General features: G+C 49.2%; 1 protein-coding gene across 4 annotated transcripts in view; it reads right to left on the bottom strand.

The window, feature by feature from the left end:
• TBC1D16 (TBC1 domain family member 16) overlaps positions 1-11224 on the bottom strand; it is a 38134-nt gene extending 26910 nt beyond the window's left edge. Inside the window, exons 1-2 of one of the 4 annotated variants that reach the window (XM_074972108.1) lie at positions 11208-11223; positions 695-934 (exon numbers count right to left, since the gene is read on the bottom strand). In XM_074972108.1, the coding sequence (XP_074828209.1) occupies positions 695-872 (178 nt within the window). In that variant the 5' untranslated portion in view covers positions 873-934; positions 11208-11223. Of the gene's footprint in view, positions 1-694; positions 935-5682; positions 6241-11207 lie in introns of those variants that run through there. The other 3 variants (XM_074972106.1, XM_074972107.1, XM_074972109.1) reach the window with 3 other exon arrangements.
• Between the last annotated feature and the right edge of the window lie 740 nt (positions 11225-11964).

Raw genomic sequence — 11964 nt, forward strand, 5'->3', positions numbered from 1 at the left:
GTCCATTTACAAGGATACACAGGGTCCCACTAGCAGACAAGAATGGGGAGAAAGCAGCATTTATCTTAAAGAAAAGCCCTGTATTGACTCCAGTGAAGCCAATATCAGGGTTTTCCTTGTCCCCGGATGCCTGCAGTGGCTGCTTGTTCCATCAGGGTGGTGTGATGGCACTTGACATCCCGGAGTGCAGCTGAGGGAGGGATGGACCAAGTGTTACACATTAAATGACAACTCTGACCCTCTCTAGAGATCTCAAAGCACTTTACAGACATTAACGATAACGCTCATTACCCAACTGCCCCGGGAACCAAGGCAAGTACCATTTGCCCTGGTTTATAGCTGGGGACACTGAAGCCCCGAGAGGTGATGTGATCAGTGCATTGTCACACAGGGAGGCAGTGGCAGAGCCAGGAATCCCACTGCTCCATCCCCTGCTCAAACCACCAAAGGGCTCCTTGGACAACAACAGATACATTGATGAGAACAAGTGACGGCTCAGCTCAGCGGATGCCTTTCCTCAGTCCCTCCGGAATGCTGCCTGTATTGGGTGGCAGAAGCTCTCACCTCCCACACCCCGCGGTAACACCCCTGAAGTGCTCAGACTCAGATGCATGCCAACCCCATGCAGACATGGACACGCAGACGCTCCCAGAGACAGAAAGAAGAGTGAGCAGCAAGTGCAGCACCACATCACCTGGGTGATGCTCCCCGACACCTGGCAGCACCTCAGCAGGGTGGACGCATACATTGTTCTTGGAGTAGATAATCTCCCCATCCAGTATGGAGGACGAACCACCACCACCACCGGGGTTTAAGGTCAGGAGGTCAGAGGCTTTTGAAGAAGCACGTCGGAGGAGTCGCCCCAGAGACATTGCCAGGGGAATGTTTCCATTATCCGTCAACTTCAATCAGGAGCCAAATTCAGACAAAAGATCTGCCAAGAGGGAAGAAACAGTGTGAGGAGAAATGCAATATGACAGCTGCAAGACAGGAGCAAGAACTTCCTTCTGCGGCCCACCACCAACCGAGGACAACACTGCTACCCCTCACAGAGAGGCAAGGTTCCCGTCAACTGCTACCTCATCCCCACGACTCATCCATGAATCTCAGGTCTTTTTAGGGGATGGGAAGAGGGGAGAACACATTCAACACACAGCAGGCAAATGGATTCTGGAACAGAATATGGAATGCCATCCCTGGGCCACATGGGGGTGTCTCAGCCGTCAATAGGTAACTTAAGCTAGCTGTGGAATATGATCCCCCTGTAACCACCGAGTAAGCTTTGTACTGAAAATGAGATATGTTCTTGTGCGGGGCTGTTAATGAGAAGCCAGATCCCGAATCCAGATGGGATGTTCAGGCCATACATAATTAAACAGCTAGGCCAGGTAGAGCGCTTGATATGCTGAACACGGAGCAGAGCAGGCACAAAGCAATCCCACTAACAACCCGAAACACAAAGGCAAGGCAGAAATCGCGCTCCACGAGGCAGAGCTCCAGCTTCTGTTCCACCTGAAGTACAGGGGAAAGCAGCTACCTCCGTGAAGTTCTCTCTGGGACAAAGCTGTTCCTTTCTGTTGACTCCTCTTTATTCCCTAATGGACAGACCAACCTGACCCAGCACGCACCAGCGATTTCCATGGGCCCAGGTGCAGCACCTGGAGAGATCAGCTAGTGCATTCCACGTGCCAGCAGAACAAGCAGAGGATGTAGCCAGGAACAGAAAGAAAAAAACGTTACAGGTCAGTGAGAACCCTGCCTCCACCTTACTTACAGAGACACTCTGTACACTAGAAACACCACTGGGGCCTGAAGGGTTCACAGCTCCTAATACCGAACAGCCCTAGCCCTTCTGAACACCAGCTTCACTGTTAATAACTTAAAAAGCACTTTACCTGAAAAGAAGGCATAGAAGCTGGCCTGTCTGCAATGATTTAACCTACCATGCCTGCTGAAGACACCAGTCCAAATCCCACCTGGGCCAGCAGGAGCTGGGAGAACTGCCAAGATAAAACTGGGGTTTTAGTGGCCACGCAGGAGACTGCTGTTCAATTCCCAGTCTGGGTAGACAAGGCAGCAGAGCAGTGGGATGCTACACTGGCATCACCAGCAATGCTGGTTTATTGACAGAAGTGAACAAAAGGGAGCAGCTTGTTCTCTGTACTGGAAACACAGAGACAAAAGAAAAACGAGCATTTCTCAAACGGGAGGGTAAACGCTGCAGGGATGGAAATACAGTTTTCCAGTTTCTACGAGCTCGTCACAAGAGATGGTAAACAAGGCTCCGAAGAGTGGCGGACAGTGCCTTTTCCACAGGAAAAGCCATAAGCCTCAACTGCAAGTTTCCTCGCTTGAGTCTGCTTGAATCATCACCTCAGCTAAGGCAGTTTGTGCTCATCAGTGGGACTTGACCAAGATGGATCGACCCTGCTCTGTGCTGAGCCCACTTGGCTCTGAAGGTGATCGGTTTGCAAGCCGTTCTTTACTTTTTTGCCTCCTCGTAGGCTCCCTCCTGATCCTAATGCTGCACACATCTTCAGAAACACACCTGTCAGGCACAAAGAGACAACACAGCCTGGGGCTCTCAGTACTGATTCTTCTCCAGGCTGTCTTAGAACACAGTACTGTAGGCTCAGACTCTATATAGGTGGGAGAGCCTTTTGCAACAATCGTCAACAAAGAATAGTCCCTCCGCAGCCCAGAAGAGAAAGCAGAGGGATGTCTGGAGCAATTTCCCCTACCGTCTCTGTAACAAGTTACAAAATAACATTTCAACAAAAGACGCTGAGGGAATTCACAGCAATGGTGATTGGCGACACTGAGCAACCTGCCTGTTTATCACAGGACCCGAAGCTCCAACAAGTCTGGAGTGGAGACACTTAACCTGTATCACATCAATGTAATAGTCCGCACAGCTTGTATCCTGACTTGGGGCGGATAGGCTGCCCCTCACTGCGTATACTATACAGAGAATGGACTTTAGCTGCATCAGTCATCTCACCAAAACCTTAAATACCATCTTAAAGATTCAGAACCTGTTTGAGCGAGATATGAAATCAAGGCAGAAGCAGCTATGAGTCAGTGAAAGCATCTGAGAAATACAGGGAGAGGACTCCCACTGGAGGCAACCGACACAGAGACGCTATTTCTCCACGCGCAGAGCAGCAGGTCCCATCTAGCAGCACTGCAGCTCTCAAGGGGGCCCCCAGGAACATCAGAAGAGGCACAGGCCTTCTGCCAACGAAAAGCAGCAGCAGCTGCATTTTGTTAGCTTCCATCTAGCTCAGAAAGAATAAAGCATCAACCAAAGATCAAAAGTTGCTCCCTGGGAAGTGAAAAGGATCTAAAACAGAAAGAGCTGCTTTGATCCTAGGCTGTGGCTATCGCTCCAGCTCTGTCTGCACACAGGAGTCTGCTGGGAGTGGAAGGCTCAAGAACATGAAGCACTGGCTCCGAAGGAAATCTGGGCTGGTGCATTGGGCACGCATTGCCAAAGTGCTGCGTTTCAGATACAGCAAGTGGATGGTTCAGGGGACTGGGAAGGAGAGAGATTATTTCACTTCCAGGTTGCTGGCTCGATGCTAGCCCATGCTGGCAGCGATCAAGCGTTATCCACCGACTGTTCCGTGGCCTACACCAAATGACGCTGGGGAGTCTCAGTCTCATTCCCAGCAGACAGGTGCTGCCATCACCAAAATTAACAAGCAGCACAATAGTTAGCAGCCTCAGCAAAGAGGCCTAGGACTGAATGCACCATGGAGACTGACCTCTCTTCCCCTTGGGAGGGTCTGCCCACAATGGTGGGGTAGTACAGTACTACTGCTCCTTGCCTTGCACAGTCCAGGGGATACAAAGATGAATTCCATCTCCAGGGCTGGAAAGTCAACATTAGAGTTGTACCTTTTTTTTTTTTTTTTAAAAAGTGGTACATTTCAGATTAAGCTTGTGTTTTTTGTGACTGCGGGGATTATTCCAACGCAGCAGCAGCTAACACTCCAACAGGAACCAGATCACCCACCCTGCCCTCTGGAAGCTGGAGAGCTGAGTTAGCTGATAAGCCCTCACTGCCTGCCAATTTTTGTTATGTACACACAGAAAAGATTTGTTTGCTCCACTCAGCAACTATTGTCAGACCCCTTTGCTGCAGCTGCTGGGGCCATTCATGCAGCCATTTCTTAGCCAATGCCAGGGCTCCCCAGCTAGCAGAGAGCCCCAGAGAAACATCATGCAGCCAGCAGTCACACAGTTGCTAACCGCCTAACGCCTACTTCTGTTGTCCTCTTCACTAGAAGCCAAGCACAGTTGCAGCCAGCAGTGTCTCAGATAGCTCTGACAGCCAGCCGCCTTGTTTAGAAAGGCCCTTCCCCTTTCACAAACTTAAACAACAAGATCCTGTTGAGGGTTGGCAGATCACACCCTCAACTTGGCAGATATTCCTGGACCAACCTCTGCTGGCTCCATTTGCACAAGCTTTCAGTTCTCTGATAAAGAAGAGAAGTGCAGGGTTTCTGCCTGGCCCTGGCAGGGGGTTCAGCATGTATTTTTGGGTTTGTGCAGTATCATACAGCAATAACAACGGTGCTTTACAGACACACAAGGCAACAAAGCTCCCTATCACAGAACTTAGTCTAGATAGACAAATTCAGACCAAACTCGGGAGCAGGGAGGCTGCAGCTTGAAAGCCAAGTTGCTGAGCAGTTGTGGGTGCAGCAATGGATCTTGTTGGATCCAAGGGGTGATTGTTAATCAAAGAAAACAATACTTAAAATATGAGCCAAACAACAGGGTTTGGAAACGAGACTAGGCTGTCCTGTGGATAAACGGGATAAACCAGCACTAGAGTCACACTTGAATCAGATTGTCTACCTATCAATTTATTTATAAATTAATTTTGCATTTTCCTGATCAAGGCAATCTCTTCCAATTGACTTGAATTTGACTTTAATACTATGTCAGCACACCACCTCATTCCACATGAGCGATCCCAGGGCTACTCTCAAATGCCCAGGGAGAGGGGCGTGTTACTTTGTGTTGGACAAAGGCAACACTGAGCAGGCAGAGTGACCCAGTCCCACCACAAACGGGAACTTGGGAACCCTGACTACCACCCTATTCCTAGCCCACGTGTATAACCTTGAACAAGTCACTGTCATTCTCTGACCTTCGGGGTCCCCATGTGTCAAACGGGGATAATGCTGACAGTGACCCCTCCTTTGTGCTTTGAGATCTGTGTGTGAAAAAAGCAGATTACTAGCAACTTGCTTGAGCTATTTAAAATTAGACTAGCCAAAGCTATGGAAAGCTATACTGTAGAGAACCATCTGAACTAGTCCTGGATTGTGGGGAGAACTAGGGTCCCTCCCCGCAAAATCTTTAATTTCTATCTATTGGCAGCAGCAGCGTGCCAAGTACACAGTTAAGGAGAAGGGCAGGAGCTGTTATTAGCATCAGAGTGAAATCCTGGGCTCACTGATGTCAAGAGCAAAGCTCCAAATGACATCAGTGTGACCAAGACTTCGCCCGAAGTGAGAAAGCGTCTCAGCCCAAAAGAACGAGGGGGAAAGAGGTTCGGCACCCTACTTGGACAGGCCCAGCATCCCAGGTCTGAAAGTCAGCTGCAAGAGAAGGGAGAAGCTATCACCAGAGCCCATTCTTCACTCCCTGGCTCCAGTATTCACCTACCTTGGCACAAAAGGCAAACATTAAAATACCCCACTCCTTCTGCATCAGAGTCAAATCTTCCGATAGTAGCACAGTAACTGAATCACCATTTGTAATACATGCTCCTCTCCACACATGCACACGCCCTCCGCCCCCAGGCTGGGCGTCATTTCATGTACTGAACTCTGCTGCGCTTGTACAATGTGCTGTTAATGTTTGATGGCTTCTTTTTTTTTTTTAAGTGCCTGCCAGCCATATCCTTATAACTGCTCCAGTACTGCTCTTCTGTCCTAACCATTAACATCTAAAAAATTCCAGCAGTGTGTTCTGATCACTGGACGAATAAGCCAGTTTCAAAGCTCTTCCCCTAATGCTACGCACATCAGACCAGAGGACAGAAGCCAAACGGTAGTTGTTTACAAGTCATATTCTTATCACATGAGAGGCTGAGAGAAGACAGGGACAGGGCTAGCAAGATCCTACTCCCCTAGTGAATAGGGAAGGCAATATTTTTCCCCAGGCTGGCTCTCAGACGTTAGACTGTTCACACAGTGAGATGTTGAATGAATGGAATCAAAGATCTTTGTCAAACCCTCCAGAAGTCAAAATCAGCCCTGGATTAAGCCCTCTGATTTCAAAATTACATTAGATCTGAATCTGACCCTAAACTAATTACTAGGAGAATCTTCCTCACAGCCCATATTGAAACACAATAAGGGAACCTCATCCTAGCTACAGAAATTCACCATCAGTAGAGTAACCAACTAGCAGCACATTCTTCAGGCACTCAAACATTAATGCCATTTGGGAGACGATCGCATACACAGATGGACTCTTCTCATTATCAGTCTTAATCACTGTATGTATAGAGCAGCCCAATAGCTCAGGGCAAAACCAATTAATCACATGACCCAAATGCTAAGAGGTCTACCAAAATTACTTCACTAGGGTGGGGGAGGGACCCTACACAGGGGCTGACAGATCTGCATTCACTCACTTTTGATAAGTGAAGAGAGAAACTCAGAAGCCACCTTTCTGTCCACCTTCAGTCGGTCTTGACCAAACAGACTTGCCACTTCCTCTCAACTTCTTGCAGCTGAACATCTCAAAGACACAAGTGCCTTGCTTAGCAAGATGAGCATCTTGAGACAACATTTTCCTCCCTGATTCAGGCCTCCCACTTGTCCTCCTTCCTCCCACTGTCTGTAACCTTGGCTTCATGTTTCTTCCACACCTACAAAATACTCAGCACTTATGCTCAAAGCATTCCTCAAACATTAATCTACACAATCCCCCTTGGATGGAGGCAAGCTTCACCCCCATTTTACAGATGAGGAAACAGAGGCAGAGAGGTTAACTCATGAACTCAAGGCCACAAGGAAGTAGCAGAAGCAGCAATAAAACTCAGGTGCTCTGATTGCTAGTCCCAGGTTCAGACCACAATGCCTTGTATGGTTACATACTACTCTCCGTGTTCCCTCTGTACACCGTGGACTTGATTCCACCCAAGCGGAAATTCTCATCCATGCCTCCATCTTGCCCTGCCTGAGCTATTGCAATTAATTTTTTTTTTTTTAAAAAAACCGCTCTCTCCAAATCCAGACTCCAGTATTCAAAGAACACTGCTACGTGTAATGAATGATGTTTACACAACTCCACTGGCTGTCCTCTCCTTTCAGGAGACTGGTCAAAACTGTCACCCTCCACAGACTGCTCTAGTCTTACTTCTCTCACACCAGTCTTCCCTCTTCACACAGTCTCAGCCCAGTGGGTGCAAGGGCCTTCTCCTCTGCTGCATCTGCCTCTCTGGATCTGGCCATCTCATCAACTCTCCACTTTCAACTGTCATCTCTTATCCCTGCCCCCCTCCCACACCTTGCCTACCTCTCTTAATTTCTTTCTTCCTTGGCTATTACTTTTTCATTGTATAACTATTCTAGGTAGATCTAGAGAGTACCTGGGAATGCAGTCTGTAAGAAAGACACTATAAAGCATAATACCGTAGGAATGAGCTAGGTTTAGTCCTTACAAACATTTTCTTCCTGAAGGAAAATTTTCCCCAAGTAGAGCATAAATGCTTAGTCAAAAGCCACAATTTGGATAAACTTCACTGATTCACACCAATGACATTTGAAACAATGTGGGTTTAACACAACAGTTATCTCTCTCTTACACAATTTTTTTAACCTACTTATTTGTTTGTGCTAGCAGCTAGATTTTGCCCTGACACTCAAGAAGGCATGGCCCCTGCCCTGAGATGCTCACAATCTGAGGAAAGACACACAGGTAGATGGAGAATAGGGGAAGGGGAGTTAGTTTACTGAGTGCCAAAACTATGACAAGCAGTATATCCACACACAGTCCCTGCCCCAAGAAGCTTGCAAACCATACGGATTTTTCATGATACTGAACTAAAGCACTTATATTAATTTGTATATTTATTCCTTAAAACAATCTTTGTATCTTAGTTGATGATAAAATTGCTGCAACTGACTGTGCTGAGATCACTGCCTATCATGCTGACCAGTCCTGTCTCATACTCCCTCATCTGTATCCATCTGTTATCTCATCTTAGATTGTAAGCTATTTGGTGCAGGAACCATTTTTTGTTGTGTGTTTGTACAGTGCCTATCACAACAGAGTCCTGGTCCACAACCAGAGCTTCTAAGCACTACAGTAATACAAAGATTAATAAAGTCAAGTTACAAGTACTGTGACTATTCAGAGGAAAACAATATTGTTCAAGTTAACTTAAAAGAGCATTTCAGTGATTGGCAGTGGTTAGTTACTACTTGAAACTGCCATGGGAGAGGGTCTTTAAGAACTATTCCCAGTTCAGCTTCTGCTAAGAATGCAGGGACAGCACATTCTACTCCTGGGGGGAATTCTGCATCACTGCATGTGCACAGAATTCACGTCCCCCACACATTTCTTTGCTTCCCTACAGAAAAATGACTTCTGACAGGGAAGCCATGAGAACAGTCATGTGCCCCTGCCTGGCAGCACAGACAGGTCGGTTTGGATGCCTGCAGCAGCTGGTAGAAACATAAATCACCGACTGAGGGGGGGCAGTCATGCATGTGAGAGAAAGCGACACATTCCCTCTCACTCACTATGGCGGTACGTTCAGCATGGAGGGGTAGGGCTTCGGGGTGTTTCTGAGGAGGTAGCAGTGGGGCAGGCTCTGTCTCCTCAGGCAGAACAGAATATACTCCTGGGGGAATTCTGCGCTACTGCACAACGCAGAATTTTGCAGAAATTAACATGCGCACAGAATTTCCTTTCGCCCACAGAAATAGGTTGCACTGCTGCTGGCCGCCACTAGGGGCCACTGGATCTGGCAGAGCCCAGCTCCCACACAGAAGACACTGCTGCGGGGAGGGAGGGAACTAGAGGGATCCTGGCAGCTGCAGTTCCCAGCACACTCCAAGGAAGCAGACAGAAACTCCCTGCAAGCCTGGGACTCAGCATCCGGCTGTTTCTCCCTCTGCATCCCTGGGCTCTGGGAAGGGGGGGGGGCTGGTGTCTGACCCCCTGGCTGGACTGGGGGCGGGGCAGGGGAGGAGGAAGGGGCAGAGACACAGGAACTGGGTTGTCAGACATTTCTTCAACTCTCTACTACTGGGGGAATTTGTGTGTGTGTCTGTATTGTTACAGACGTACTAGCTGACAGGTATTTTGAAATAAATTACCAAAATAATTGAAACTGGCATGATTATGTAGTGTTATTTTGACACACAAAATATTGTGTACAGAATTTTTATTTTTTTGGTGCAGAATGCCCCCAGAAGTAACATTCACACCTTTTGAGAGCAGCACAAGGCACAGGAAGGCATCTTGCTTAGTTATCCTGAGACCCTCTGGCTGACTCCAGAATCGTGTTGCTGAATTCACAGTGGAGTGCATCAGCTAGACAATGGCAGGACAGCAAATGTGAAGTGTAGGGGACAGAATGGGGAGGGGAAGGAGAAAGAACAGGATAAAAATGGACACATATTCAAGGTTCCAGGTGGAACACAGTGCTCACTTCTTGTCCCCTCCCATCCCCACTAAGAACAAATGGGGGTAGGAGAACATGTAATTAATATGCATTTTAACATCTGGCTTCTGAGCCCAGGGACCTAAATGTACATTAAAAGGATCTCGAAACGCTGACACCACGTTACAGTTACAAGATTAATGTTTTATAGGCTCTGGAGCTAACATTCATTATTCATCACATACAAATTACAAAAATAATAATACCACCCTCCTTCAGCACTGATGGCACTGCTACATTAAAAAAAAAAACAAGTGGGCAGAAAAAACTGCTAGTTTGTTAGCTACAATGTTACATTTACAGATTGCTGTGAAAGGTTTGATGCTGTCATGTCATTATAGTGTAGTCATAATAAAGACAAGTTTTAAAAAGAATGCGTGTGAGAAATTCATACACACAGAAATAACTAGAAATTAATTAACAGAATTGTATCCTCAGAAAAATTGGCTTTCCAGGCACTGGCACCTGCTACATATTGCCAGCTAATTTGGAAGCACAGAATCTCCCATTTAACCACTCAGAGATGGGACAGAGTCCCAAATTCATTCCAACCCAAAGTTTTTCTGTTTTCAAATAAAACTGTTTTAATTATTAGCTCATTTTCTGAGCTTGTAACAAACAGAATTTTACAAATTGCTTGGTAACTGGTAAGCACCCGAGATTGTTTCTAGCAATCTTAATTGCTTATTCTATTAAAAAAAAACCACCCAAAAATCCATACATAGCAAAAAGAGAAGCAGACAAGGAAATAATCCTAAGTACAGTACTGTATAAAATGTGCACCTGGCAATGGGACAGAAGGACAAGCAAATGTTCAGAAACCCCCAGGGCAGAGACCACACTAAGTGTAGGGTAGGAAGATAGACTCCAGGATTAAGAGAACCACAAGAAGAATCTCAGTGGGATTTAAGCAGCAACCACATGACAAACCCAAGCCACATATATTAGAACATTAGCCCCAGAGCCTAGGCACCCGTTAAACACATTCCTTGTGCTCCTTAATGGCCAAAGGAAGACAGAAGCTGAGAGCATCTGGATCAGGCATGCTTATGGAGGAGACACGTTTATACAGGGTTGCAAGTGAGATCCTTCCTCACTCTAGAAAATACTATTTCCTTTGTGCAACCATCAGTATCCCTCCTCCTGCAGCCCCTCCCCCCCATCCAGGACACAGCTCCCCCTCCTCCTGCAGCCCCTCCCCCCCATCCAGGACACAGCTCCCCCTCCTCCTGCAGCCCCTCCCCCCATCCAGGACACAGCTCCCCCTCCTCCTGCAGCCCCTCCCCCCCATCCAGGACACAGCTCCCCCTCCTCCTGCAGCCCCTCCCCCCATCCAGGACACAGCTCCCCCTCCTCCTGCAGCCCCTCCCCATCCAAATTACAGCCCCGGATGCAGCCCCCCCCAGTGCAATCCCCTCCTCCGAGATCCAACCACCCCCGGCTAAGCCCCCGCTCAGGGAGGCGGCCCCAGCACAGCCAGCCCCAGGCGGCAGCCTCACCCCCGCACCGGGTTGCTCGAGACCCACCCCGGCCCGAGGCACAAGGGCCGGGACGAGCGGCTCCCTCCTGCTCCAGCTGCCTCCGCCGCCGCGTTCAGCAACGCGAGGCCAGGCCGGGCGCAGGGGGTGAGGGAGGGGCAGCGGGGGCGGGGACATGGGAAGCCCCGCCCCCTCCCGAATCGGCGCGAGGATGCGGGGCGCGCTCCGCCCGCGCGTCACCCATCCCGCGGGGATCAGCGGGAAACGCGGGGCTGGAGGGACACGCGCCGCCCCTCCTACTTCCGGTGTCTATTCCGCTTCCGCGTCAACGAGACAGCCCCTACGGCGGGCAAGAGAGACCCCGCCATCCCCTGCCCGGACCAGTCCTCCCAGTGCAGGGGCCGCCCCTCTGAGGCCCGTCCAGGAGCCTAGACCGTCGGCCCCAGGGGGCGCCGGAGCCGTTTGTGAAGTGGGGGTGCTGGGGGCAGCAGCACCCCTAGTCCCAGCTACCTTCGTACGCCCTGCCCGCCTGAGGGTCCGGCTTTGAGCAGGGTCCTGTCGCCCTGCTGAACGCTGCCACCGCGGGTTCAAGGGGGCCCTGTGCCAGCCCCACCCCAAGGCACAAGGAGCCTCAGCCCTGGGCAGAGCCCCAGCTCCCAGCATGGGGGTCCCAGCAGTGGCAGCGTGGGGCAGGGCACGCCCCAGACAAGCGAGGCCCCTTTAGCGCTGATGGCAGAGAGGTGCCGTATGGGAAAAATGGATCATCATCAACTAGTGAGGGGAGGG

The sequence above is a fragment of the Natator depressus genome, chromosome 14 (genome assembly GCF_965152275.1).
Source record: "Natator depressus isolate rNatDep1 chromosome 14, rNatDep2.hap1, whole genome shotgun sequence".
Classification (NCBI taxonomy): Eukaryota; Metazoa; Chordata; order Testudines; family Cheloniidae; genus Natator; species Natator depressus.